The 25,882-nt window shown below is 40.9% G+C and overlaps 2 protein-coding genes across 2 annotated transcripts in view; one reads left to right on the top strand and one right to left on the bottom strand.

The window, feature by feature from the left end:
- The window catches only part of LOC134316959 (NACHT, LRR and PYD domains-containing protein 12-like), a 512,992-nt gene that overhangs the window by 176,069 nt on the left and 311,041 nt on the right, over window positions 1-25,882 (top strand). The gene's annotated exons all lie outside the window — the stretch shown is intronic.
- Window positions 15,449-23,473, bottom strand: LOC134317461 (uncharacterized). The gene is made up of 5 exons (XM_062998179.1): window positions 23,352-23,473; window positions 18,811-18,933; window positions 15,929-16,748; window positions 15,701-15,841; window positions 15,449-15,600 (listed from the first exon to the last, which is right to left on the bottom strand). Exons 3-5 carry the CDS (start codon window positions 16,380-16,382, stop codon window positions 15,533-15,535), a joined length of 663 nt encoding a protein of 220 aa, XP_062854249.1. The 5' UTR covers window positions 16,383-16,748; window positions 18,811-18,933; window positions 23,352-23,473; the 3' UTR covers window positions 15,449-15,532.

The raw sequence follows: 25,882 nt of genomic DNA, 5'->3' as shown, positions 1-25,882 counted from the left end.
CTGGTCTGGGCAGGCCGACAGTTAAACTTGCTTTTGTGTATCTTGGTGAACTGAAGGTTCTGGGAAAACTACGAGATGTTATCAACAATTCACAGAATAACATCTGGGAGCAGAGCCATATAGAACCTTATTCCTCAGCCTCATTATTGATTCCTGAAAGTTTATGTCCTGTTTTGAGATTGTTTTCTGTTAAGTTTGGATTTTGTTCTAGCAACACAACACTATATTACCAAAATTCTATATTACCAAAGCTTTCAACATGGTCATCCCTGGAATTCTCTCCTCCAAACTCTCTCAGCTCACTGTGCCCCCTGCCATGTGTCAGTGGATTACCAGCTTCTTGACGGGCAGAACACAGCAGGTGAAGACAGGAGAAGTCACTTCTCACATTCGGACAGTCAGTACTGGTACTCCTCAGGGAAGTGTTATCTCGCCACTGCTCTTTTTACTCTACACTAATAACTGTAGTATCATCTGCAAACTTCAAGAGTTTAACAGATGGGTCACTGGAGATGCAATAATTGGTCTGATTCATGACGGAGATGAATCTGCTTACCGGAGAGAGGTCGACCAGCTGGTGCACTGGTGCAGTCAGAACAACCTGAAGCTTAACACGCTCAGGACTCACCAGCACGGCTCCAACTCACAATTTTAAGCAGTCCTGTTTCAACTGTGGAGTCCTGGAGTTTTTGGGCACTGTCATTTCCCAGGACCTGAAGTGGGAGTATAACATCAACTCCACCATCAAGAAAACCCAACAGAGAATGTTCTTTCTGCCACAAGAGCTGCTAAGACAGTTCTACACTGCTGCAATAGAATCAGTTCTGTGCACTTCCATCACAGTTTGAAATTATTACTAACTCCTCAAACCCTGGCCATTACCTCATCCAACCCCTCCCCTCCGGCAGGCGCTATAGATCCATCCACATTAAAACCACCAGATTCAAGAGCAGTTTCCTCCCACAGGTGATCTTCCTCCTAAATAAATAAATGACTGATAATACAGACCTAAAGTAACCATATTCACCTGCTGCCAATTGACTACACTGTAGTACTCATCCTACATGCTGTGCACTTTACTGTTTTGTAAATATTTTACATGCTGCTAAATTACATATCTGTATATTGCCTGTATATAATCTTATAGTTTGTATAATTTTGTGTTTTTGTGTTTAATGTTTAATGTATACATTGCCTGTACACTGTATTATTACTAGAGAGATACCATCAGCTGGAACCAAATTCCTTGTGTGTATCTTGGCCAATAAATCTGATTCTGATTTTTTAAGATGCTGAAGTTGTTTAAGGTTTATCAGTTTTGTCATTATGTTATTATAACCTTTATTAGAGCAGTTTAATATTTTAAATTGGTCTTATAATGTTATTGTGCTGCAAAATACTTAAGTTATCAGTATTTTGTCATTATTTATAAGCTTTATTACAGCAGTTTAGGATGGTTGGTCTTATAATGTCATTGTGCTGCTTGGGGCTTTTTTTCAAAAATCATACATCAATGATTTTAAGTATTGTCTTTTAATAGAAAATAGAGCCTACATTTAGGAAGAGGGCTGATGGAAGTCTAAACCACTGTGTCTCCATGGCTGCCTTAGCAGTCAATGAAGCGAATCGAAAGAAGCTGTGGTCAAGGGCCATTTCACCTGAAAGGGTCCAGGACTCGGCTAAGGAAGCACTCTTGCGGACAGGTGGAGATACAGGGAACGATATCCATGTTTTGGGTCAGCATGAGCTTCAGTTTGGGGTTTTCCATGGACAGACCTTCAAGTGGGTGGTGGAAAATGCTCTTGGCTATGCTGGATACCTTGTTGCTGCCATGACAAAGGAATCTTCTGGTGGAAAAGATTCCAGAAACCATGCCGAAAACAAGAGAGCTTTTCGAATCTTTATAGAGCACTTCCCTGAGGGCCGATATGCTGTTTGGATCAAGCTGGAGAACCTGGCCATGCAACCCACCGCCCAGCCCTCCACCAACGATCAAGCTGTCGCCCAGCCCGCCACAACTTCCAGGCCTTCTCCCGTTTCCTCCCTACGTTCGCTGCTGGTTGGGAAAAGTAGCAGCGTGACAAACGTTGAGAAAACGGTGAAGAGGCTTCTTTTTCCGGCCAAGTTCAAACCTTGTAAGTATGCACACATGATGAGAACTTTATTAAATTATTTAAATGTCACACATATTAATTCCCTGCTTTGGTTGAGACCACCCATGTTGATGACAGTGAGCTGGTGATGGTAGCTGACCAGGTGGAATCAGAACGTAAGTTTTAGATTTTAATCACATATCTGTTGTAAAAGGGCTCAATGCATTGTTAACTTTAACAATGTCAGCCATACTTTTGTGTGTTACATGTGTGTAAATTTTTTGATGGCTTTGATGGCAGATTTGCAAGAACGATTACAACAGTATTTAACCTTCTGTTTTCTTCTCTTTCTCCCACTTTTGTTTCTATATTTTAGAAAGTGGAATTTGTGTCTTTATGCTGGCTGGAAACCTGCTCTTCCCTTGGTAGATCAGCAGTGGATCTCCAATGCCCTATTCAAGTGGTCATGCTTTAGGCAACTGGAGCTGGACCATGCCAGAGTGGACAGGATGTGGTGGTACCCCCTGCAACCTTCACTTTCTCCAAGCGGTATGCCACAGATAGACAAGTACTTCAGACACGCCTCTGGATGCCAAGGAGAAGCAGCACTCGGAGGCCTGGCTGCAGAAACAGATCCAGTTTCTCACCGACTGCAGAGGGTTCACACAAGGGCTGCATCATCTGGACTGATTACACCTGTTGCTGTGGGAGAGCTGCCAGGGTTGCTTTCAGTCCCGAAGCATTGCTGGCTGATGCAGGTCTACGCTTAAGACGACCTAAGCAGATTGGAGGAAATAAAGGCCTCCAATCACCTCCCACCTCCCATATTTATTTATTTATTTTTTCTCTCTGTAGGTGTTTTCTCGGATCAAACGGCCCAGCACAGTGGCCAGATTGCAACAGGGTTGTGGAAGCCATTTTTGTAAAGCTTTGCATGGATTTTCCACACCTGAAGTGTGTCAAGGGAATGAAGCTTAGAAGATGGATCCTCATCTTTACCAACAATCGTCACCTGAACACTGAGAAGACCAAGAGCTGCACACACTCTCCTGTTCTTATCAACGGTGACGAGGTGGAGCGTGTCTCCAGTTTCAAGTTTTTGGGCATCCACTTCTCTGAGGATCTTTCCCAGACCCACAACACCTCCTGTCTGTGAGAATTTGAGGAGACAGATGGTCTTTTTTTAAATCTCAAGAAGTAAAGATGCTGCTGCTCTTTCTTTACCAAACTTTTACTGCTGCACCATTGAGAGCGTACTGTCCAACTGTGTGACAGTATGGTACGACAGCTCCACTGTGGCTGAAAGGAAGGCCCTTCATATAGTGGTGAGGACTGCTCAATGTATCATTGGTACACAGCTTCCTACCATCGGAGACCCTAAAACTTAGATATGGCTTTAGCCACATTAGAGCCCTCACAGCGGGGCTGGGTGACGTCTCGGTGACATAGTCGTAGGGTTAGGCACCAAACTTTTTAGGTCCACGTGTCCAACAGGTTTTCCCCACTCAGTGACCCACCCGCTGAGAAGCCTGTTAATGTAAGTGCTCTGGTTATAGAAGATTCTCAGCTTCAACATGCGCATATTGCAACCCTCATAGAGACACCAGCAACTATAGTCACCTGTATTCCGGGGGCCAGGGCGCCTGACATCAGAGCAAATCTGAAAGTGCTGGCTAATGCTAATCGTAGATTTTCTAAGATTGTTATCCACGTCGGCACTAATGATGTTCGTTTGCGGCAGTCTGAGGTTACTAAGAGTAATGTTATAGAGGTGTGTGAGTTAGCTAGGTCGATGTCTGAGGCAGTAGTGTGCTCTGGCCTTTTACTGATTCGGCCCAGTAGTGAAACCTACAGCAGGTTATTGTTGCTGAACTGCTGGATGTTTAAATGGTGCTCAGAAAACAACATTGCTTTTGTATCAACATTGCTTTTGCATTTGCTTTTGTGTCCACCCCTCATGGGAGAGTGCTTTTCGCATTTCTTGCAGCATAGGTGACAGGCTTTACAACCGTGTTAGTGTAGCGGCAGATAGTGTTAAATGACTGCGATACGCAATCGGACGTCACCTGTAATATTTAGGTCACAAACCATTGAGACTGTGTCTGTTTACCGTGTCAGAAGTGTGTCATAATAACTTAATTAATCTAAATGAGCTTCATAATAACAATAATAAAGTTAGAACTATTAAACATTAGATCACTTGCATGTAAAACTGTAATTGTAAATGAGAATATAACAGATAATAGTCTTAGTGCACTTTGTTTAACTGAGACCTGGGCTAGACCTGATGATTATCTAGGTTTAATTGAAGCATCTTTTCCGGGTTACAGTTATGAACATAAGCCACGTCTTAATGGTCATGGTGGAGGAGTAGTAGCCACAATTTATGAGAAACACATAGGCCTCACAGTAAAATCAACTCATATAACAAACTTATTTGAAGTCCTTGTTGCTGACATAGCCAATAAATCTTCATTTGATAAAGCATTGACCCCCTGGTCCTTACTCTGAATTTCTTCTGACCACTATTTAAATAACCCTATAATGAAAGTGATTATTCGAATCTCATTTTAGCATTTGTCAGTGTTTGGATGAAGATTGTCACAAAAATCCACCAAAAATAGTGACATGTCCTGATTGTCAAAGATTCTGCAGGTCTCAATATTGTTACGATCATCACAAAGCTTATGTTCATCCATCATCTGACACCCCCATATACCCTGAGTGACACAAAATTTTACCATCCTAAATACAATCTAATGCTACAGCAGGATCAATTCACCCCAAATAATCATCTCTGTTACACAGCTAGACGTCATCTCTGTAATGAGATGTTATGTTTTATCCAACCAATAATAATTTATGATCTTCAAGTGAGACAGGAAGGTGGTGAGTGAGTACACAGCAAATTTTATATGTTGCATCGACTTTTAAAACAACAAATGAACTTCTGCTGGTGATGGTTCACTGCTGGAAATATGCAGGATACAGAGATATAGCTCATAATGCTGGGGGGTATGATTCCTACTTCTTGTTAAATCATTTTGATAAAGAAGGAGTGACACCGAGCATCGTAGCTCAAGGTGGCAAAATTTGATCTTTTCATGATGATGAGTTCAATCAAACTTTCATAGATAGTTTCTCATTCTTACTGATGAAGCTTAGTTTTATTTCTAAAGCCACGTGATATTTTCCTCATTTCTTTAACACACTCACAACTCAGCGGTACACAGGTGAGTACCACCATCCTAAATTTTACAGTGTTGAAACCATAATGACCAAAGAAAGGGACGAGTTTAAAGCTAAATGGATGGACATCCTTACACTTGATACTTTACATACAAACACTGAATTTCTCTGTTTTCAAATGAACGTAACTAGCATTGCTGTTGTTAGCAGGTGTAATGTGTTAGGAAGAAGATTGAGTGATTATGCAACACTTCACAAATATGAAAGAATAGAGCTGATAATGTAAGATTTAGTTTTTAACAGTTGTGCCTCAGCTCCAACACAAACAGTAAAACCAGTACACACAATAATGAAGCAAATGGTGGAGAACAAACTGAACCTCCTTATTTACTCTAATGAGATTTTAGGCTCAGAATAATCAGCACTAAATCTACAAAGATTCATGTTATTCACATCTGAGCAAAACCTCCAAACTACTAACTCTGTAGAGACCAAAACTAACATCATAAAACAACTTCTGAGAGAATAAACAACAAAATAAAAATAAATCATATTATTTTTCTCTTTTTTTATTATTATTGTTTCTTGTTTAATGTGGTTGTAACTTGTAGCTCCTCAATTCAGCAGCAAGTCACAAACCAGCTGAAACAAACAGCACATGGAGATAAAGTAGTTTCTACTAGATGAGCTCCAGCTGCTGATTGTTAGCTGTAATAAGGTAAAATTCAATCCTATTGGTTGGGTATGAAGCTGTGCACCAATCAATGCAGGAGTTACTACCTCCAGACCCGCCCCCAATCCCAACCAAAGCCAGCAGCTCTGTTCAAAATGTCCTACTGCCCCAGTATATACTGCATACTAATCCTATAGTAGTGTGTACTATAGTATGCAGTATGATTAAACTGAACCATCTTCTGGTTTACTGCTTCATCTTGGAACTTGCTGTCAGTTCAATTCTCTTTTAAGAGTTCTTCTAAACTCAAGTCCTCTCAGGTTTAGAGCTTCTGTTGTTAATATGATCTGAATATTCTGTATTTTCTACACTTTGGTTAAAAGCAGAAACAAAGCTGAAGTATCATGAAGTGATTTAAAAACATGATCTTGGATGATCTGAAATCCATGACTGATGCTCTGCATGACCCACTCCACCCATTATTGAGTACCATTAATTTGGTCCTGAACTACATCCTACAGCATCTGGAGCTCTCACATGTTCACCTGTATTCTGTATGTGAACATTAGCTTTGCTCTCTACACCATCATCCCTGAACGACTCTCAGATAAACTAATGCAGCTCAACATGTCTCCATCTGTCCACCAATAGATTATTAACATCATAAGGGACTAAATGAGCAAGTAAATGTGTCTGTAGTCTACACCAGCTTTACACCACTGTGACCCTGATCAGGATGAAGTGGTTGTTATTATTTTAATAATAATAAAGCTTGTATTTAGGAGAAGTAGTGAGTGAGTGAGGTGTTTCCTGTACAGAGTGAATGATTGTACTGTATCACATCCTCCCCCTCAGCACCTGCAGTCGGTCCCAGCTGCAGCAGTGCAGTTACTGTACACTTCCACTCACCCAGGTTTTTGTACCACCATATAACACTGTGTGAAGACGTAGCTACCACTGATAACATGAAAACTCTGACAGTAATAATCTCCTGCATCTCCAGTCTCAATTCTACTGATGGTCAGAGTGAAGTCAGATCCAGATCCACTGCCACTGAAACGATCTGGAATACCTGATGCTCTGCTGTTAGTGTAGTAGATCAGGAGTTTAGGAGCTTCTCCAGTTTTCTGATGATACCAGTGTAAATAACTACCACCATGAACAGCAGAACTGGTTTTACAGTTGATGGTGACTGAAGCTCCTGGATCAACATGTTTTACTGCAGGACTCTGAGTCACAGTCACCTGACCTCTGGATCCTGAAAACAAGAAGAAGAATAAAGACGTTCACTACATGAAGAACCATGTGGAGTTTGAAGTTCATCTAGTGGATCTTCTCCACATGACAGAGCCTCCTCACCAGTAGAACATAAAGCATCATGTTACCTTGAGTGCAGAGAGCCAGTGTGCAGATGAAGATGGAGATGAAGGTCATGGTTGATGTGGGTGAAGATGCTGGTCAGCAGCTCTCAGTCATGAAGTGTTAAACTCACAGAGCTTTAAACACTGACAGAGCACTGAAGCATGTAGTGTGTGTGTGTGTGTGTGTGTGTGTGTGTGTGTGTGTGTGTGTGTGTGTGTGTGTGTGTGTGTGTGTGTGTGGAATCACTGGAGTGGAACAGAGGTTTTTGTACGACGGCTTCATTGGAATGTATCACTGTGCTACACTTTTGGTGGAGGAACCAAACTCAGCGTCAGTAAGTAGTTTTATTTCTTCTTAATTAAAAACATTTTTATTTTTAATATCATTTATTAATCTTCATATAAACAAGAGAAAAAATAAGTATTAATAACAATAAATAAACAGTAACTGAATATTTAACCTTCAATAAATACTGTGGTACCTTGTAACTCGACGTCCCCTAAACCTGAAATCTTTGAAACTTGACGCCCTTCGTGGAGAAACTTGTACCTTTAAACTCGACTTTTAGCTTAAACTCGAACTGTGTGGGACTGTCGCTTTGTTCACATTCATGCTGTCCGTGATAATGATGATGCTTTGCTATCATTGCAAAAGGGAAGTGCACAATAAACAGCAGCACCGCGACCCAGATCAACCACAGAGCATCATAAAATCATAACTGCTGCTTACCTGAGCTTCTCTTCTTCACATTGAGACCAAATCTACATCAGTGTGTTGTTACATCAGGGATTTAATCCACTTGTTTTTCTTCTTGGAGACTTTTGGAGACCAACATGGACTCTTTTTACTTCTATAACTCCAGATCAGAATTAGTTAGAAGCTAAAAATGTAATATGGTGATTGTAAACAACATTTGCTACAGGAATAAATAGTTGGTAATGGAATATAATATTATAATATTATTTTTAATATATATAATAAAATATTCACATAATGAAATATATGCAGTTCCACAGAACCATGAAACACATTAACAGGTTTCACAAACATCCTTATGGGAAAAATACCTTGAAACTCAGTGCCACGCCCAGAACCAAATGACATTAAGTTAAGGTATCACTGTATATACAATTACTAAATATTCAACCTTTACTAAATACTTACAGTTTCTGAATATTAAAGCCTGAATAAATGTGCAGGTGTTTTTGATAATAAATATAAAGCTGGTCTCTGGTTGATGAAGTTTGGTGTAAACTGGTACGAGTGACTGGTGCTGATGTAAAATCCAGACGAATGCTGCTGTGTGTTTGTGCTAAACAATGAATATTTCTGTAATCAGCTACATCTGGATGTGCTGCAGTCAGCTGTGTTGAATGCTAAAGTAATAAGAGTTGATATTGAATCTGTGCTAACAGAAGCTTGCAGATGTTTCTACTGAACTGCAGTGATGTGAGAACAGTGTGCAGCAGCACTGCATTGATGATTGAACACAGATGAAGGTTTCCAGTCTGGAGGCTTAATAAGCAGTAAGGAGGAAATGATGTGGAAACGTTTCTAAATGGGACTTTTTGTTCTGTTTCTCCTGTACAGCCGGTCCCACGGTGAAGCCGTCCGTGTCTCTGCTCCCTCCCTCCTCTCTGCAGCTGTCTGAGGGATCGGCCTCGCTGCTCTGCCTGCTGTCTGGTTACTCTCCACAGGGGGCGCTGGTGAGCTGGACGGTGGACGATACAGTGCTGGAGGACGGGGTGGTGACCGGAGCAGAAGAACTGAAAGAGGGCAGTTGGAGGCGTGGCAGCACCCTGACCCTCAGCAAAGCACAGTGGGAAAAGGGGGAGGAGTTTGGCTGTAAGGTCTCTCACGGTGGCGTCGATCATCCCGTCGTATTCAGAAAGAACCAGTGTGAAGGCTAGCAGCTCCCAGATAGAACTGAACATGGAGACACTTCCACATGCTTCTACAATGGAGTTTCAGTTCTACACAATGCTGCATTTCTGTCTTTCCTCTGTTCAGTGTCCTGTTGCTCTTCCTGTAGTTTTGCTGTGCTGAAATAAAGCTTGATTTTGGACACTGTCTGGTCTTTTCTTCTAGTTCATCATCATGATGAGTGTTAGGAGAGAAGATCTTTAGCTGGAGATTCAGTGCTGTGTGTTGTGCTTCAGTGAGTTTGGATGAAGGAAGTCATGAACATCTGGTGAAAGTGCTGCTCTATTCTGGGAGAAAGCAGATCACTCAGCCGTCTTCATGCAAATCTCACTTTCACCCCCATGTTCTCTCACTTTAGCTTCTACTCATTATAATTAGCTGATGTTGGTTGGTTGTTGGGGGGCTGGTTTCACTTCTTAAATTAATGCTGCACCCCTTTAGAAATGTGAATAAACACTTCTTGCTGTAACACTGAGGATTCATGAAGAAATGAAGCATTGAAGGTCATCACACATACACACGTTCTTTTATTCACCTTCAGGAGGAAAGATCAGACCTCAGAGTAAATACATGTGAATAAGGAGAACATCAGTAGCACCAACACTAGATATTTTCTCTAAACCAGAAGTTAAAGTTCAGAGGTGATTCCACTCTCAAACAGCAATATGAAGGTTTTGTGAAGGAGTTATTTCAGATTGTTCCTCTCAACACCAACCACGTCCACATATTTATGCTCCTTCATTCATTATTACACTTCTGTCTGAGGTGTCAAGAACATTTGAAGATCCTTTAAAATTGCATCTATCAAAGGTTTTTGATCTTTAACCATTTTTGACTGTGGGTTTTATTAGAATGATGAAATCTCTGAATGTGTCACTCATAGATGTAATACTGCCACCTTGTGGTCATAGAACTGTCAGCTAAAACACATGAAAGATTTACATGAAGAAGCTAAAACCACAGTCATCAATATAGAGAGGGAATAACAGTCTCCACTCTTCTAGAAAGGTTTTCCACAAAAAAAATGGAGTTTGATTTTTAACATTTCTGCCAATTCAGCTAAAAGACATTTGTCAGGCACTGATGTTCAACAAGAACTGATTTATTTCATAAGGGTTTAGTATGGTTAAACATAGTCAGAAGTATGTAGACACATTCATATACATTTGTTGTACATCAATTCTGAAGATTCAGGCATTAACTGTAAATGTCTCCCACACACCCATCACAGCAGAGATGTTCACAAGTTACAAAATACAGTCAAGTCACAAGTCAATATAACACAGACAAAGTATATATAGTAAATGTGTGTTTTTAATGTCAACATATACAGTGTTGCCAACAAGTATTTAGTCAGCCACTGATTGTGCAGGTTCTCCTACTTAGAAAGATGAGAGAGGTCTGTAATTTTCATCATAGCTACACTTCAACTATGAGAGACAAAATGAGAAAAAAAAAATCCAGGAAATCACATTGTAGGATTTTTAAAGAATTTATTTGTAAATTATGGTGGAAAATAAGTATTTGGTCAATAACAAAAGTTCAACTCAATACTTTGTAACATAACCTTTGTTGGCAATGACAGAGGTGAAACGTTTCCTGTAAGTCTTCACCAGGTCTGCACACACTGTAGCTGGTATTTTGGCCCATTCCTCCATGCAGATCTCCTCTAGAGCAGTGATGTTTTGGGGCTGTCGCTGGGCAACACGGACTCCACAAATTTTCTATGGGGTTGAGGTCTGGAGACTGGCTAGGCCACTCCAGGACCTTGAAATGCTTTTTAAGGAGCCACTCCTTCGTTGCCCGAGCGGTGTGTTTGGGATCATTGTCATGCTGGAAGACCCAGCCACGTTCCATCTTCAATGCTCTTACTGATGGAAGGAGGTTTTCGCTTAAAATCTCACGATACATGGCCCCGTTCATTCTTCCCTTAACACGGATCAGTCGTCCTGTCCCCTTTGCAGAAAAACAGCCCCAAAGCATGATGTTTCCACCCCCATGCTTCACAGTAGGTATGGTGTTCTTGGGATGCAACTCAGCATTCTTCTTCCTCCAAACACGACGAGTTGAGTTTTTACCAAAAAGTTCCATTTTGGTTTCATCTGACCACATGATATTCTCCCAATCCTCTTCTGGATCATCCATATGCTCTCTGGCAAACTTCAGATGGGCCTGGACACGTACTGGCTTAAGCAGGGGGACACGCCTGGCACTGCAGGATTTGAGTCCCTCTCGGCGTAGTGTGTTACTGATGGTAGCCTTTGTTACTTTGGTCCCAGCTCTCTGCAGGTCATTCATCAGGTCCCTCCGTGTAGTTCTGGGATTTTTGCTCACCGTTCTCATGATCATTTTGACCCCACGGGATGAGATCTTGACCCCAAGGGAGATTATCAATGGTCTTGTATGTCTTCCATTTTCTTACAATTGCTCCCACAGTTGATTTATTCACACCAACCTGCTTGCCTATTGTAGATTCACTCTTCCCAGCCTGCTGCAGGTCTACAATTTTCTTCCTGGTGTCCTTCGACAGCTCTTTGGTCTTGGCCATGGTTGAGTTTGGAGTCTGACTGTTTGAGGCTGTGGACAGGTGTCTTTTATACAGATAACGAGGTCAAACAGGTGCCATTAATACAGGTAACGAGTGGAGGACAGAAGAGCTTCTTAAAGAAGAAGTTACAGGTCTGTGAGAGCCAGAAATCTTGCTTGTTTGTGGGTGACCAAATACTTATTTTCCACCATAATTTACAAATAAATTCTTTAAAAATCCTACAATGTGATTTCCTGGATTTTTTTTCTCATTTTGTCTTTTATAGTTGAAGTGTACCTATGATGAAAATTACAGACCTCTCTCATCTTTCTAAGTAGGAGAACTTGCACAATCAGTGGCTGACTAAATAATTTTTGGCCCCACTGTAAACTATTTTGTTCACAAAGGAAACATCCATCAAAGCTGAAGGCCTTTAATGACCTTGTGACAACACGGAAGCGAACCCAGGAACCACCAGACACCCCATGCAAACAAGCAAAAATAAATGATGTGATGGCAGTGGGTGCAAACAGACACGTGCCACAGGCAAAGGTTGACAGGCTCATTATTTACTTTATTTGTGAGGGTCTTCATCCATTTTCTGTGGTTGAACAACCTGCTTTTAAAGAACTTATATCGACACTGAACCCGCAATGCAAGGTCATTTCCAGACCCACTGTCCGGACCAGAGCAGAGGAAGCTGCCCATCAGATGAGGAAGACTTTGATGTCACACCTCAGTAAAGTCAGCCATGTCGCCACCACTACAGATTGTTGGACAGCACACCAGCAAAGTTCCATATGGGTCACAACTCGCTGGATAGATGAGGAAACCTTGGAGAGGAAATCTGCTGCACTTGCTTGCAAGAGGTTGAAAGGGTCCCACACATTTGATGTCTTAGCGAGTGCCCTTGATGACATTCATTGCCAATACGAAATAAGGGGGAAAGTGGTAAGAACCACAACAGACAGTGGCTCAAACTTCATTAAAGCATTCAGTGTGTTTGGTGAGCAAAGCCAACCTGAGGAAGCAGAGTCAGACCAAGACTCTTCTTCTGAGGAGCCCAAAGCTGAATACATGGAAGCATTCAGCATCCTGGAACAAGACAACGATCTTGAGTACCAGCTTCCTCCACATCAAAGATGTGCCTGCCACCTGTTAAACTTAGTTGCGACTACAGATGCTGCCATGGCAGAAAAGAAGAATGATACATACAGACGGCTATCACGTGCAGCCTTTGCGAAATGCCAAGCAATCTGGAACAAATCGGGTCGGTCATACATGGCAGCAGAATTTGTGGAAGATAATTGCAAGCTCCATCTCATTCGGCCATGTCCAACTGGGTGGAACTCGCCATACATGGCTGTGGAGAGAATCATATACGTATCATAGAAGAGAAGGGGGAGGATGCTATTTGACTAGACATTCCACATCTATTCCTGCAGGAAATTCACTACAAGTTGTCTACATTTGCTTTATGTCATACAGGTCGAGTCCGGTTGAAGTCGCTTTTCTGACTGAGTACTGTCCTGTGATGAAGCCTGTGGTGCAGGCTTTAAACATCCTTCAGTCTGAAACCAACACGCACATGGGTTGGCTCCTGCCAGCGATCATCCAGCTACAAGCTAAACTCAGCAGACTGGAGACATCCTCCAAGATGTGCCCACCACTCATCAGAGCTATTCAGGGTGGTGTCCAAAAGCGCTTTGGTGGGATGATGGAAGACCCTGAACTGATTGCTGCAGCAATTCTTTTGCCAAAGTTCAAGACCACCTGGACTGAGAGGGCTGATGTCAGAGAAGCAGGTATGATTTTTTTTTTATTAATCCTAGTCCTGTCCACTTTGTTTCTTTTGTAATAAATGCATCTAGTCTTTCTGCACAAGTTGTAGTTATTATAATTTCTGTATTATGACAAACTCTTGTTGCCACATTAATCAACTTAATTGTCAGAACTCTTCAGTGTGTGGTGTTGTGTGTTTGTCACTCAACATCTCTGGTCTATGTGAGACCACACCTTGACCAGATGGCAGAGGCTGTGTTGGAGCAAGTCAGGCAAAATTCATCAGATGAAGATGATTTTTACTTCTCATTAAAGGTCACAAGGTACAGGAGAACTGGATGGGTACCTTGCCTGTACCTCAAATAAGATAGATCTGCTGAATTCATTTCCACACATCAAAAAGCTTTCTCTAAAACTCAACACTGGTCTGCCTGCCTCAGCCGCCTGTGAGCGTCTCTTCAGCTGTGCTGGACCGCTGTTCACTGAAAAGCCAACAAGGATAAACTCCACTAACTTTGAAAATCGACTACTGCTCAAATTTAACAAGAATTTCAGAGAGTAGTTCTCTAAAGATGGACACAAATAAAGGAGCAGTAATCTAGTTGTCAATATGTTTTTGTTTTTAATTATTATATTTTAATTAAAAACATTTATTGTGAGATGTATATCCACTTGTCTTGTTTGCATTACACATGAGACCCCCCCCCCCCTGCACTGTTAAAAAAAAGGGATGAAGTAACGTTTACTCCGAGTACATTTTAAATGAGTTACTTTTTACTTTAGTCGATTTTTAGTCTAGTAACTTTACTCATACTTAAGTAAGAATTCATCCAAGTAATAGTACTTTCACTATTTTACTTTACTCTTTCCACCTCTGCTGTTTAGTTGGTTTAGCTCTGTTTAGTTTTGTTTAATTCTGTCTTGTCTCACATTATTAGCTTAGCTTAGGGGTTAGGTTCCTGTTCTGTTAGCATTTAGCTTAGCATAGGTCGAGTGTTTGGTTTTGTGTATCTGTCTTATCTTGTTCTACCTGTCTTTTGTCTTTGTTATTTTTAAATACATGTTGGTTAATTTACATCTCTGCGTGTGTGTCCGCCCCTTCCTCGCCCATCGTCGACCACATATCGTTACAGTTTATGATCGGACACACAAACCTTTGCAAGTAAATAAAAATAAACTTGCAAGCAATGAAAGTTGAACCTCTCGTACATATGAGAGGTTATATGTACGAGACCTGCTTGCCTTCATATTTAACTCAAATCACTTGTCTAACATTTGAATCACTGTATTGATGGGTGTGGCAACAGTGTCTAGGACAGGAAAGAATAACCTGTCAATTAAACTTTTGATAACGGGTTGCATGTGGTGGGAGAAGGTAGACCTGTTTATATTCCACCTGCTTTAGAAAGCAATAGCTTTTTTATTTACATTTTAAGCCGCCAGAATGATTACAAACCTGCCAAAGTGTGTTTTTCCCTGCCAATTTCCAACAAAATCGCAAAATCTGGCAACACTGACTGTGATACTGACCGCCCGTGAGTGCTTTGGGACGGCAGAGGGGCTCACAGAAGGACCCGCTGAAAAAAGTCGCTAGAAGGGTCTAAAAAGTCGCTAAATACAGCGACAAAGTCGATAAATTGGCAACACTGCATCTGAGACACCAGCACAGCACCCAAACCTCTACACTTGACACGCCCACAGATGACGTCACGGTTCGGGCTGAAAAACCCAGTATTCTGTGGTGCCAAATTAGACGCTAGTTCGCTGTCTGGAACCTCTTTTATCTGAAACCAGAACCGGAACCGTTCTGCACCGGTGGAAAAGGGGTATCAGAGCGATTGGATCTTCATCAGTCCACCCTCAAAACCCAACGTACACAAAATCAGACCAACCAACATGTTCATGAAGGCACTTTATTGTTATTTTGATGTTGGAAAAGTCGGCGTGTGATTGGATGATCTCCGGATCGTCACCACCTCAGTTTCAGACGTTGAAGAACTGGAACCGTTTGGTTCTCAGGCTGGTTCTCCTCGACTTCGGCATCGGGACACCTACACAGCAACACAGAGCCGACATGCACACGTGTTAGAGGAAACTCCAGCGTTACTCCACCTAGCGTGTATAACGTGTATTTCTGAATTTAAACCAGACCTTTATCTTCACACACGCTCTCCATCAGAGCCCCAGACTCTTCAGGTTGGGCTTCAATGATGGGGGGAACAAGAACGTCGTCCTGCAGCTGCTCGTGGTCCGGTTTGTTTGAAGACACCTCGGAGATGTTCTTCAGTGGATCTGATGGAGAAATGCAACCTGATTCAGTTTGTAACGTTCACCTTCATCAGATCACCACCATCGATCTATAAAATCCCTCAAACGTACCTTCAGTGCATCCTCTATCCAGGTTCTGCTCCTTTAGTTTCCATATTTGGTGCTCCAAAGCTGCTGGCTCCTCCAGTTCTGTCCACTGGTGCTCAGGTGCTTCATCCCTCTCTGGTTCCTTCACCAGGTTCACTAGAACCACCCGCCTGTCCTGTAGACCCACTTGCTCCTCAGGTTTATTAACCTCATTCTTCAAACCTACCTGATCTACCCGTTCTTCCACCTTCGTCATCTGGTCCGTCTGAAGCACCTGGTTCTCCATCTGGTTCTTTCCTACCTGCTTTGGTTTTTTCACTGTGTCCACTGGGTCCACCTGCCTCTCTACCTTCTTCATCTCATTCTCTATGAAATAAACCTTATTTTTTACATGTCCCTTCCCCTGCTCCTTCAGGATGACCAGCTCTGGTTCTTCCACCAGGTTCAGCTGGACCATCTGCCTCTCTGCTTTCTTCATCTCATTCTCTATGAAACGAATCTTATTTTTTTACATGTCCCATCCACTGGTCCTCTAGGATGACCTGCTCTGGTTCTTTAACCAGGTTCAGCGGGGCCACCTGCCTCTCTACCTTCTTCATGACCTTGTCTGGTTTTTCCACTGGGTCCACCTGCTCTAACTTCTTCATCTCAATCTCAAAAACCAGAACCACCTTGTCTACTGCTTTACTCCTCTGGTCCTTTAGGACGACCTGCTCTGGTTCTTCCACCAGGTCTCGTGGGGCCACCTGCATCTCCACCTTCTGGCGTCTCTGCCACCATTTTCTCTTCTTTGCTCATTGTTACTGCATGTGGGAGTGTCTCCAAATATTCAGGGTTGCCAAGTCTGCAATCAAATGAATATATAATAAAATGACAGTGGATTATATTAAATTGAATACATTTTCTTAATGTTGGCTTTAAGTGTTTAGCTAATCCCAAAGTAGTTCATATTTTTTAGTTTTGGTTATTGAAGCGCTTTTGTTGTTGCCATCTGTGAGATGACTTACATAGATGTCTGGCAACCATACTCCCATCACACTGACCCTAGACCTGCATTACACACATCTGACAGTGATGTTCGTCTCTTACACTGTATATAAATCACTGTCAAGTAAAACACTGAGAATCAGGAGCTTCGACTTAAACAGGCATTGCAAGTGATTGGAAATCAAATGTAATTATCAATAATCTACTTCTAAGATCTGTTTTTTTTTCTCTAAAATAATCATCATTAATAGAGGAATCAAATAAATGTGTATTGATTTAGTAGACCGTTCAGTCTTCCAAGTGCCGTCTACTGCATCTGGACTGTTGCACATTTTCAGTTGGACCAGAGAAACTCCATTAGAAAGCTATTCATTAGTGTAGTTGTACTTTGTGAAGTGTAGATGTGAGAGAGTTGGGATGCAGTAATGAACTGATGTTACATTTTACAGCTTTCTTACACGTCATTCTATACATTATTAACACGTCAGCGTTACAAAAGAAATGTGGTTTAATACTGATATGTAGATTACGTGATAGAGCACAGATTTAAGGGTTAGATGTATTTTTACTCTGCAGTTTATTTTTTAATGTAAATGCTCGAGTATGCTGCAAAATCTGTAATGTACAACCTTTACTGTTTTATTTACAATGGTTTGCAGTACATGTGGTTCATGATGTTCTCTTTAAGAAAACCACAACCCAAGTTAGCCCCGCCTTTAAATCCACATGCAAATCAACTCATTAGCATTAGAACATGTAATAATTCAGTTCTTACTAGTAAGAATTTAATTCCTGATATGAAGAAAAAGGATAATATAGGATAATAGGATAATGACCAAAAGCTCACGTCAAAAAGTATAAAAGCTTCATTCAGATGGAAATAAACAGACTGTTCTAAACTAGCCAGTGATGAATCCTCTACAATCTTTCTTTCTGATTTTTTTTTTTAATGTATTTGGTCATGTTGGCATGAAACCATACTGCTGCTCACAAATCCTCTTTTCTTAACCTAGTTTTTCTTCTCTTTCCCAGATCTTCATGCTGTGACTGATCAGCTGATGCTTCTGTAGTTGTTTCAGCTCTGTGCATCACCTTAACCCTTAAAATTATACTTTATATTCTTCAAATATTTGAACCATTATGCTTCGTGTCTTCTCCTCAAGCATCCTTTCACATTTATTTATTTATTTATTAGGGTTTTAACATCATGTTTCACACTTTGGTTACATTCATGACAGGAACGGTAGTTACTCGCTACACAAGATTCATCAGTTCACAAGTTTAATATCAGACACAGTCATGGACAATTTAGTATCTTTAATTCACCTCACCTACACGTCTTTGGACTGTGGGAGGAAACCCACGTGGACACAAGGAGAACATACAAACTCCACACAGAAAGGACCCGGACCACCCCAACTGGGGATGGAACCCAGGACCTTCTTGCTGTGAGGCGACAGTGCTACCCACTGAGCCACCCTGCCGCCCCCTCTCACATGTAAAGATTCCATTGAACAATCTAGTTCATGCCTCCACTGGTACGTCATCTAGGACGACTTCCACTCTTCATTCTCTTTATTGCTGCCCTCACTTAATTCATGCTAATCCAAGGCACTCTGTAGCTATCTACAGCGTCTCTGACTATTAAGGTTGTATCCTTCTGTTGATGGTGTCCCAGTCCATCCACCAGGTTAAGTTTCTCTTATCTGCAGTCAACTAAAATTCACAGTAAATGTAAGAAACCTGCATTTTTATTTGCATTTTTCGTACTGTCCCAACTGTTTATGATTTGGGGTTGTTGTAGTAGCAGCGGCAGCAGGACTACAATTTATACTCCTAGTGCAAAAATGCTCCAAGACATTCAAACATTAATGAATCTGTATTAAAATGTGATTTTGCTGAAGATAAAAAAGTCTTACTGAGTTAATCTGTATCTTCAGGTTCTTCCTTCTTCACAGGCTTCATCTGGAAACCTCCACACTGTTGGTCCACTGAGGAGAAGAGTTCCATGACTTGTTCCACAGGGATTAAAGTGACTTCACCTGAAATTCCATCAATATGTGAAGAAGAAACTCAACAACTGGAGGAAATGTAAGATTGTGGGTTTGGTTTTTCAATCACAAATAAATCCCAGTTAGATTTAAACCTTAAATCCAGACTGGAGTGGAGCAGCACAGTACAGTACAGTATAGGTTCTAATCCCACTATCCACATTCTCTTATTATTTCTACTGACTCTACCTCACTGTACTGTACCACACTGTACTGTACCATACTGCACCATACTGTACTGTACCACACTGTACTGTACCACACTGTACTGTACCACACTGTACTGTACCACACTGTACTGTACCACACTGTACTACACTGTACCATACTGTACTGTACCATACTGTACTGTACCACACTGTACTGTACCACACTGTACTGTACCACACTGTACTGTACCACACTGTACTACACTGTACCATACTGTACTGTACCACACTGTACTGTACCACACTGTACTACACTGTACCATACTGTACTGTACCACACTGTACTGTACCACACTGTACTACACTGTACCGTACTGTACTAACCACACTGTACTGTACCTCACTGTACTGTACCTCACTGTACTGTACCATACTGTACTGTACCGTACTGTACTAACCACACTGTACTGTACCATACTGTACTGTACCATACCACACTGTACTGTACCGTACTGTACTAACCACACTGTACTGTACCATACTGTACTGTACCACACTGTACTGTACCATACTGTACTGTACCATACTGTACTGTACCGTACTGTACTAACCACACTGTACTGTACCATACTGTACTGTACCATACTGTACTGTACCGTACTGTACTAACCACACTGTACTGTACCATACTGTACTGTACCATACTGTACTGTACCACACTGTACTGTACCACACTGTACTACACTGTACCACACTGTACTGTACCACACTGTACTGTACCATACTGTACTGTACCATACTGTACTGTACCGTACTGTACTAACCACACTGTACTGTACCTCACTGTACTGTACCATACTGTACTGTACCATACTGTACTGTACCACACTGTACCATACTGTACTGTACTGTACCACACTGTACTGTACCACTCTGTACTGTACCATACTGTACTGTACCATACTGTACTGTACCATACTGTACCATACTGTACTGTACCATACTGTACCATACTGTACTGTACCATACTGTACTGTACCACACTGTACTGTACCATACTGTACTGTACCACACTGCACTGTACCACACTGTACTGTACCATACTGTACTGTACCACTCTGTACTATACCTCACTGTACTGTACCACACTGTACTGTACCACACTGTACTGTACCACACTGTACTATACCTCACTGTACTGTACCACACTGTACTGTACCATACTGTACTGTACCACACTGTACTGTACCACACTGTACTGTACCTCACTGTACTGTACCACACTGTACTGTACCACACTGTACTGTACCACTCTGTACTATACCTCACTGTACTGTACCACACTGTACTGTACCATACTGTACTGTACCACACTGTACTATACCTCACTGTACTGTACCATACTGTACTGTACCATACTGTACTGTACCACACTGTACTGTACCACTCTGTACTATACCTCACTGTACTGTACCACACTGTACTGTACCACACTGTACTGTACCACTCTGTACTATACCTCACTGTACTGTACCATACTGTACTGTACCACACTGTACTGTACCATACTGTACTGTACCACACTGTACTATACCACACTGTGCTGTACCATACTGTACTGTACCATACTGTACTATACCTCACTGTACTGTACCATACTGTACTGTACCATACTGTACTGTACCACACTGTACTGTACCACTCTGTACTATACCTCACTGTACTGTACCACACTGTACTGTACCACACTGTACTGTACCACACTGTACTGTACCACTCTGTACTATACCTCACTGTACTGTACCATACTGTACCACACTGTACTGTACCACTCTGTACTATACCTCACTGTACTGTACCACACTGTACTGTACCATACTGTACTGTACCACACTGTACTATACCTCACTGTACTGTACCATACTGTACTGTACCATACTGTACTGTACCACACTGTACTGTACCACTCTGTACTATACCTCACTGTACTGTACCATACTGTACTGTACCACACTGTACTGTACCACTCTGTACTATACCTCACTGTACTGTACCATACTGTACTATACCTCACTGTACTGTACCATACTGTACTGTACCACACTGTACTGTACCACTCTGTACTATACCTCACTGTACTGTACCACACTGTACTATACCACACTGTGCTGTACCATACTGTACTGTACCATACTGTACTATACCTCACTGTACTGTACCATACTGTACTGTACCATACTGTACTGTACCACACTGTACTGTACCACTCTGTACTATACCTCACTGTACTGTACCACACTGTACTGTACCACACTGTACTGTACCACACTGTACTGTACCACTCTGTACTATACCTCACTGTACTGTACCATACTGTACCACACTGTACTGTACCACTCTGTACTATACCTCACTGTACTGTACCACACTGTACTGTACCATACTGTACTGTACCACACTGTACTATACCTCACTGTACTGTACCATACTGTACTGTACCATACTGTACTGTACCACACTGTACTGTACCACTCTGTACTATACCTCACTGTACTGTACCATACTGTACTGTACCACACTGTACTGTACCACTCTGTACTATACCTCACTGTACTGTACCATACTGTACTATACCTCACTGTACTGTACCATACTGTACTGTACCACACTGTACTGTACCACTCTGTACTATACCTCACTGTACTGTACCACACTGTACTGTACCATACTGTACTGTACCACACTGTACTGTACCACTCTGTACTATACCTCACTGTACTGTACCACACTGTACTGTACCACACTGTACTGTACCACACTGTACTGTACCTCACTGTACTGTACCATACTGTACTGTACCACACTGTACTGTACCATACTGTACTGTACCACACTGTACTATACCTCACTGTACTGTACCATACTGTACTGTACCATACTGTACTGTACCATACTGTACTGTACCACACTGTACTGTACCACTCTGTACTATACCTCACTGTACTGTACCACACTGTACTGTACCACACTGTACTGTACCACACTGTACTGTACCTCACTGTACTGTACCATACTGTACTGTACCATACTGTACTGTACCACACTGTACTGTACCACTCTGTACTATACCTCACTGTACTGTACCATACTGTACTGTACCACACTGTACTGTACCATACTGTACTGTACCACACTGTACTATACCACACTGTGCTGTACTATAGTGTACTGTACCACACTGTACTGTACCATACTGTACTGTACCTCACTGTACTATACCACACTGTACTGTACCACACTGTACTGTACCACACTGTACTGTACCACACTGTGCTGTACTATAGTGTACTGTACCACACTGTACTGTACCATACTGTACCACACTGTACTGTACCACACTGTACCATACTGTACTATACCTCACTGTACTATACCTCACTGTACTGTACCACACTGTACTGTACCACACTGTACTGTACCACACTGTACCACACTGTACTGTACCACACTGTACTATACCTCACTGTACTGTACCACACTGTACTGTACCATACTGTACCACTCTGTACTATACCTCACTGTACTGTACCACACTGTACTGTACCATACTGTACCACACTGTACTGTACCACACTGTACTGTACCATACTGTACTGTACCACATTGTACTGTACCACACTCTACCATACTGTACTGTACCACACTGTACTGTACCATACTGTACTGTACCACACTGTACTGCACCACACTGTACTGTACCACACTCTACCACATTGTACTCTACCACACTGTACTGTACCACACTGTACCATACTGTACTGTACCACACTGTACTGTACCACACTGTACTGTACCACACTGTACTGCACCACACTGTACTGCACCACACTGTACCGTACTATACTGTACCACACTGTACTGTACCATACTTTACCACACTGTACTGTACCACACTGTACTGTACCACATTGTACTGTACCACACGGTACTGTACTGCACCACACTGTACCACACTGTACCATACTGTACTGCACCATACTGTACTGTACCACACTGTACTGTACCACACTGTACTGTACCACACTGTACCATACTGTACTGTACCACACTGTACCATACTGTACTGTACCATACTGTACTGTACCACACTGTACTGTACCATACTGTACTGTACCACACTGTACTGTAGCATACTGTACCACACTGTACTGTACCACACTGGCTGGTGGAGAAATGGCTCATTGCTCCATATTTACTTACAGAAGAAATCATCGTCCTCATCTTCATCTTCTTCCTTTTTTATTGGTTTCTTCTGGAATCCTTCATGTTGTAGATCCTCCGGGGTGTCGTGTCCCTCTTCTGCTGACTGCATTATTAAAGATCTAATACAAAGATAGATAGATGTACTTATTTCTGCTTTAAGGAATATTCTGGCAAATTCTTTTAGACTATTTTAATTGGCTATTGTTTATTCTGTGAGGCTAAACACGGCGAGAACGTTACAACTATTGTGGGCAGCATCTGGCAGAAAAGACCTCCAACAGAGCTTCTAAGATCTTTAGTTAAATAAAGATTAAAGAGAATGAACACATCACACCGTCTCCTTCTTACTGGGTTTGAGCTTTGTACAATTTGTCTGGATAACTAAATGTAAAAATAATAAATGTTTTTTTTTTTTTTTTTATAATTGATTGATTTATCTAAAACTACTTACAATCACATTTGCAATTAAAACAGAGAACAAATAACTGACCTGGTAGCTCAGTGGTGGAGATACTGGTCTAGTAATTGCTCACTGGTTCTAGCCACACTCTTCTAAGTTACCACTGTTTACATTGTTTGATTGTTTTAAAACAAAATCGCGAGTCACTTTGGCTAAAAAAGTCCACTAAATGTCATGAATGTAAATAAAAAATATAACTCAATGTGTTTCTTTATCCTCCTCACTCCCGAGATTGGACGCTTCAAAAACAAACAATATCCTGTAACAACTCTTGTTCATTTCAGACTTTTAAATGACATTATACGAAAAAAAATAAGAAATTTTGCATAGGGACTGTGAGTTATTCAGTGTCCAGTATACTGGACATTTGGAATTAAGAGCAAGATTCTAAAAATATTTACATATTATTATTACCATTATAACATGTGACATATCAAGTATTGTACATTTATGGTATAACGTAATACATGTTTATAATATTAAAAAGCATATACTAGTTTATACAGAAGTTACAATTTACATTTTGATTATTTATATAAATATTTTAAATATTTAATTTAAAACTTTTAATTTTAAAAACTTAAACCTTAAAAATGAAAACTTAAACTTTTTGATTAAAACATTTAGTTGTGTTTATTTCCCCTTTTCTTATAAACAAACTTTATATTTTAAAAACAAGGAACATTACTAAAACATAAAACAGAATATACAGTTTGTCAATATTGGTTTTAAATTATCCACATACCTTTCTTTAATATAAATATTTAGAAAATAAATTATATCTAAATTATTCAAATCAAAACCTTTTGCATTTCAGCTTTAAGTTTTTCTTTTCTTTTTTTCTTTAACGGGACCTTGTGTGGAACTCATAAAAGCAGTTTCGACTTAAATGCAGAGAAATACATTATAAACATTTTAAACATTTTATGCGTGATGTTTTGGTGCAGCCAGGGTTTCTGCACCTCTGTAAGCTGCTGCTTTCACTACCCACCACTGACAAATGCTCTGCCCCACTGCATCTAACATCCTGGCTCAGAATCACTCGACTCCCCATCACTGTCCTGTTGATATTCATCTAGTAATGTAAGCACCTCATCTACTGTCCACCCTTAACATACATGAAAAAGATACAGCACCAACAATGCACAAAGTAATACTGATAATACTGATACATGTCTTCTAATTCATAGTTAACATGACAGACTAAACAACATTTAATACATTCAATCCAAATGTCCAGACAGCTGGACATAAAACATTTGTTACAAAAACCTTCTAAAATTCATCATGTCTAAAACTCTTTGGTTATGTGAGCACATTAATAGATAAAAACTTAGTTTTGTTTCCTAACAGCCGCCACCTTCAGGTCTTTTTTACAAGAAGCTAAAAAACTTCTCAATGTGTTGGAGCCACCAGCAGAAAGAACCAGAGTTGTGTTGGAGCGTCTAAAAGTGAGTAAAACTTCCTGTCGGTTATAAAACCCAGAAGAAAATGTTCAGTATTCTGGACATTAGGAACGAGGAGGATAAAAATGTTAGATTTAGTTCTGATATACTGATTCATTTTGCTGAATCGGTTCATCAGTTAACGGAGCAGCTAGTAGTTTGTGTGAAAATGACGCTAAAGCTCCTTAAATCCACACAGTGATATTTTATAATGAACTCTAGTTTTGTTATTGATTAGAATGTAGTTAATAATTAAAGTGTAATAAATAAATAAGTAAATAATTTACTTACAGATGATTCACTTCAGTACAAACACACCAGCTGCTGCAGCTTCTTCTTCTTCTGTATGAATTGAGCTGGTTGATCTACAACGTTCAGGTTTATTAGCGCCTCTACTGGACTGCAGTGTAAGTACTGATACTAACTCATTCATTCAGCTTTATTAAGCCTGATCAAGGTCGTGGTGCTCTTATTATTATATTTTACTTTATTTATGCTAATAAAATTCAGTGTGGTCAGTCCTTTTATTGTGGTCAGCCTAAAGCTCACCTGTGCAATAATCATGCTGTCTAATCAGCATCTTGATATGCCACACCTGTGAGGTGGATGGATTATTTCAGCAA

The sequence above is a fragment of the Trichomycterus rosablanca genome, chromosome 1 (genome assembly GCF_030014385.1).
Source record: "Trichomycterus rosablanca isolate fTriRos1 chromosome 1, fTriRos1.hap1, whole genome shotgun sequence".
Lineage (NCBI taxonomy): Eukaryota > Metazoa > Chordata > Actinopteri > Siluriformes > Trichomycteridae > Trichomycterus > Trichomycterus rosablanca.
This window is presented reverse-complemented; position numbering and strand designations above follow the sequence as displayed.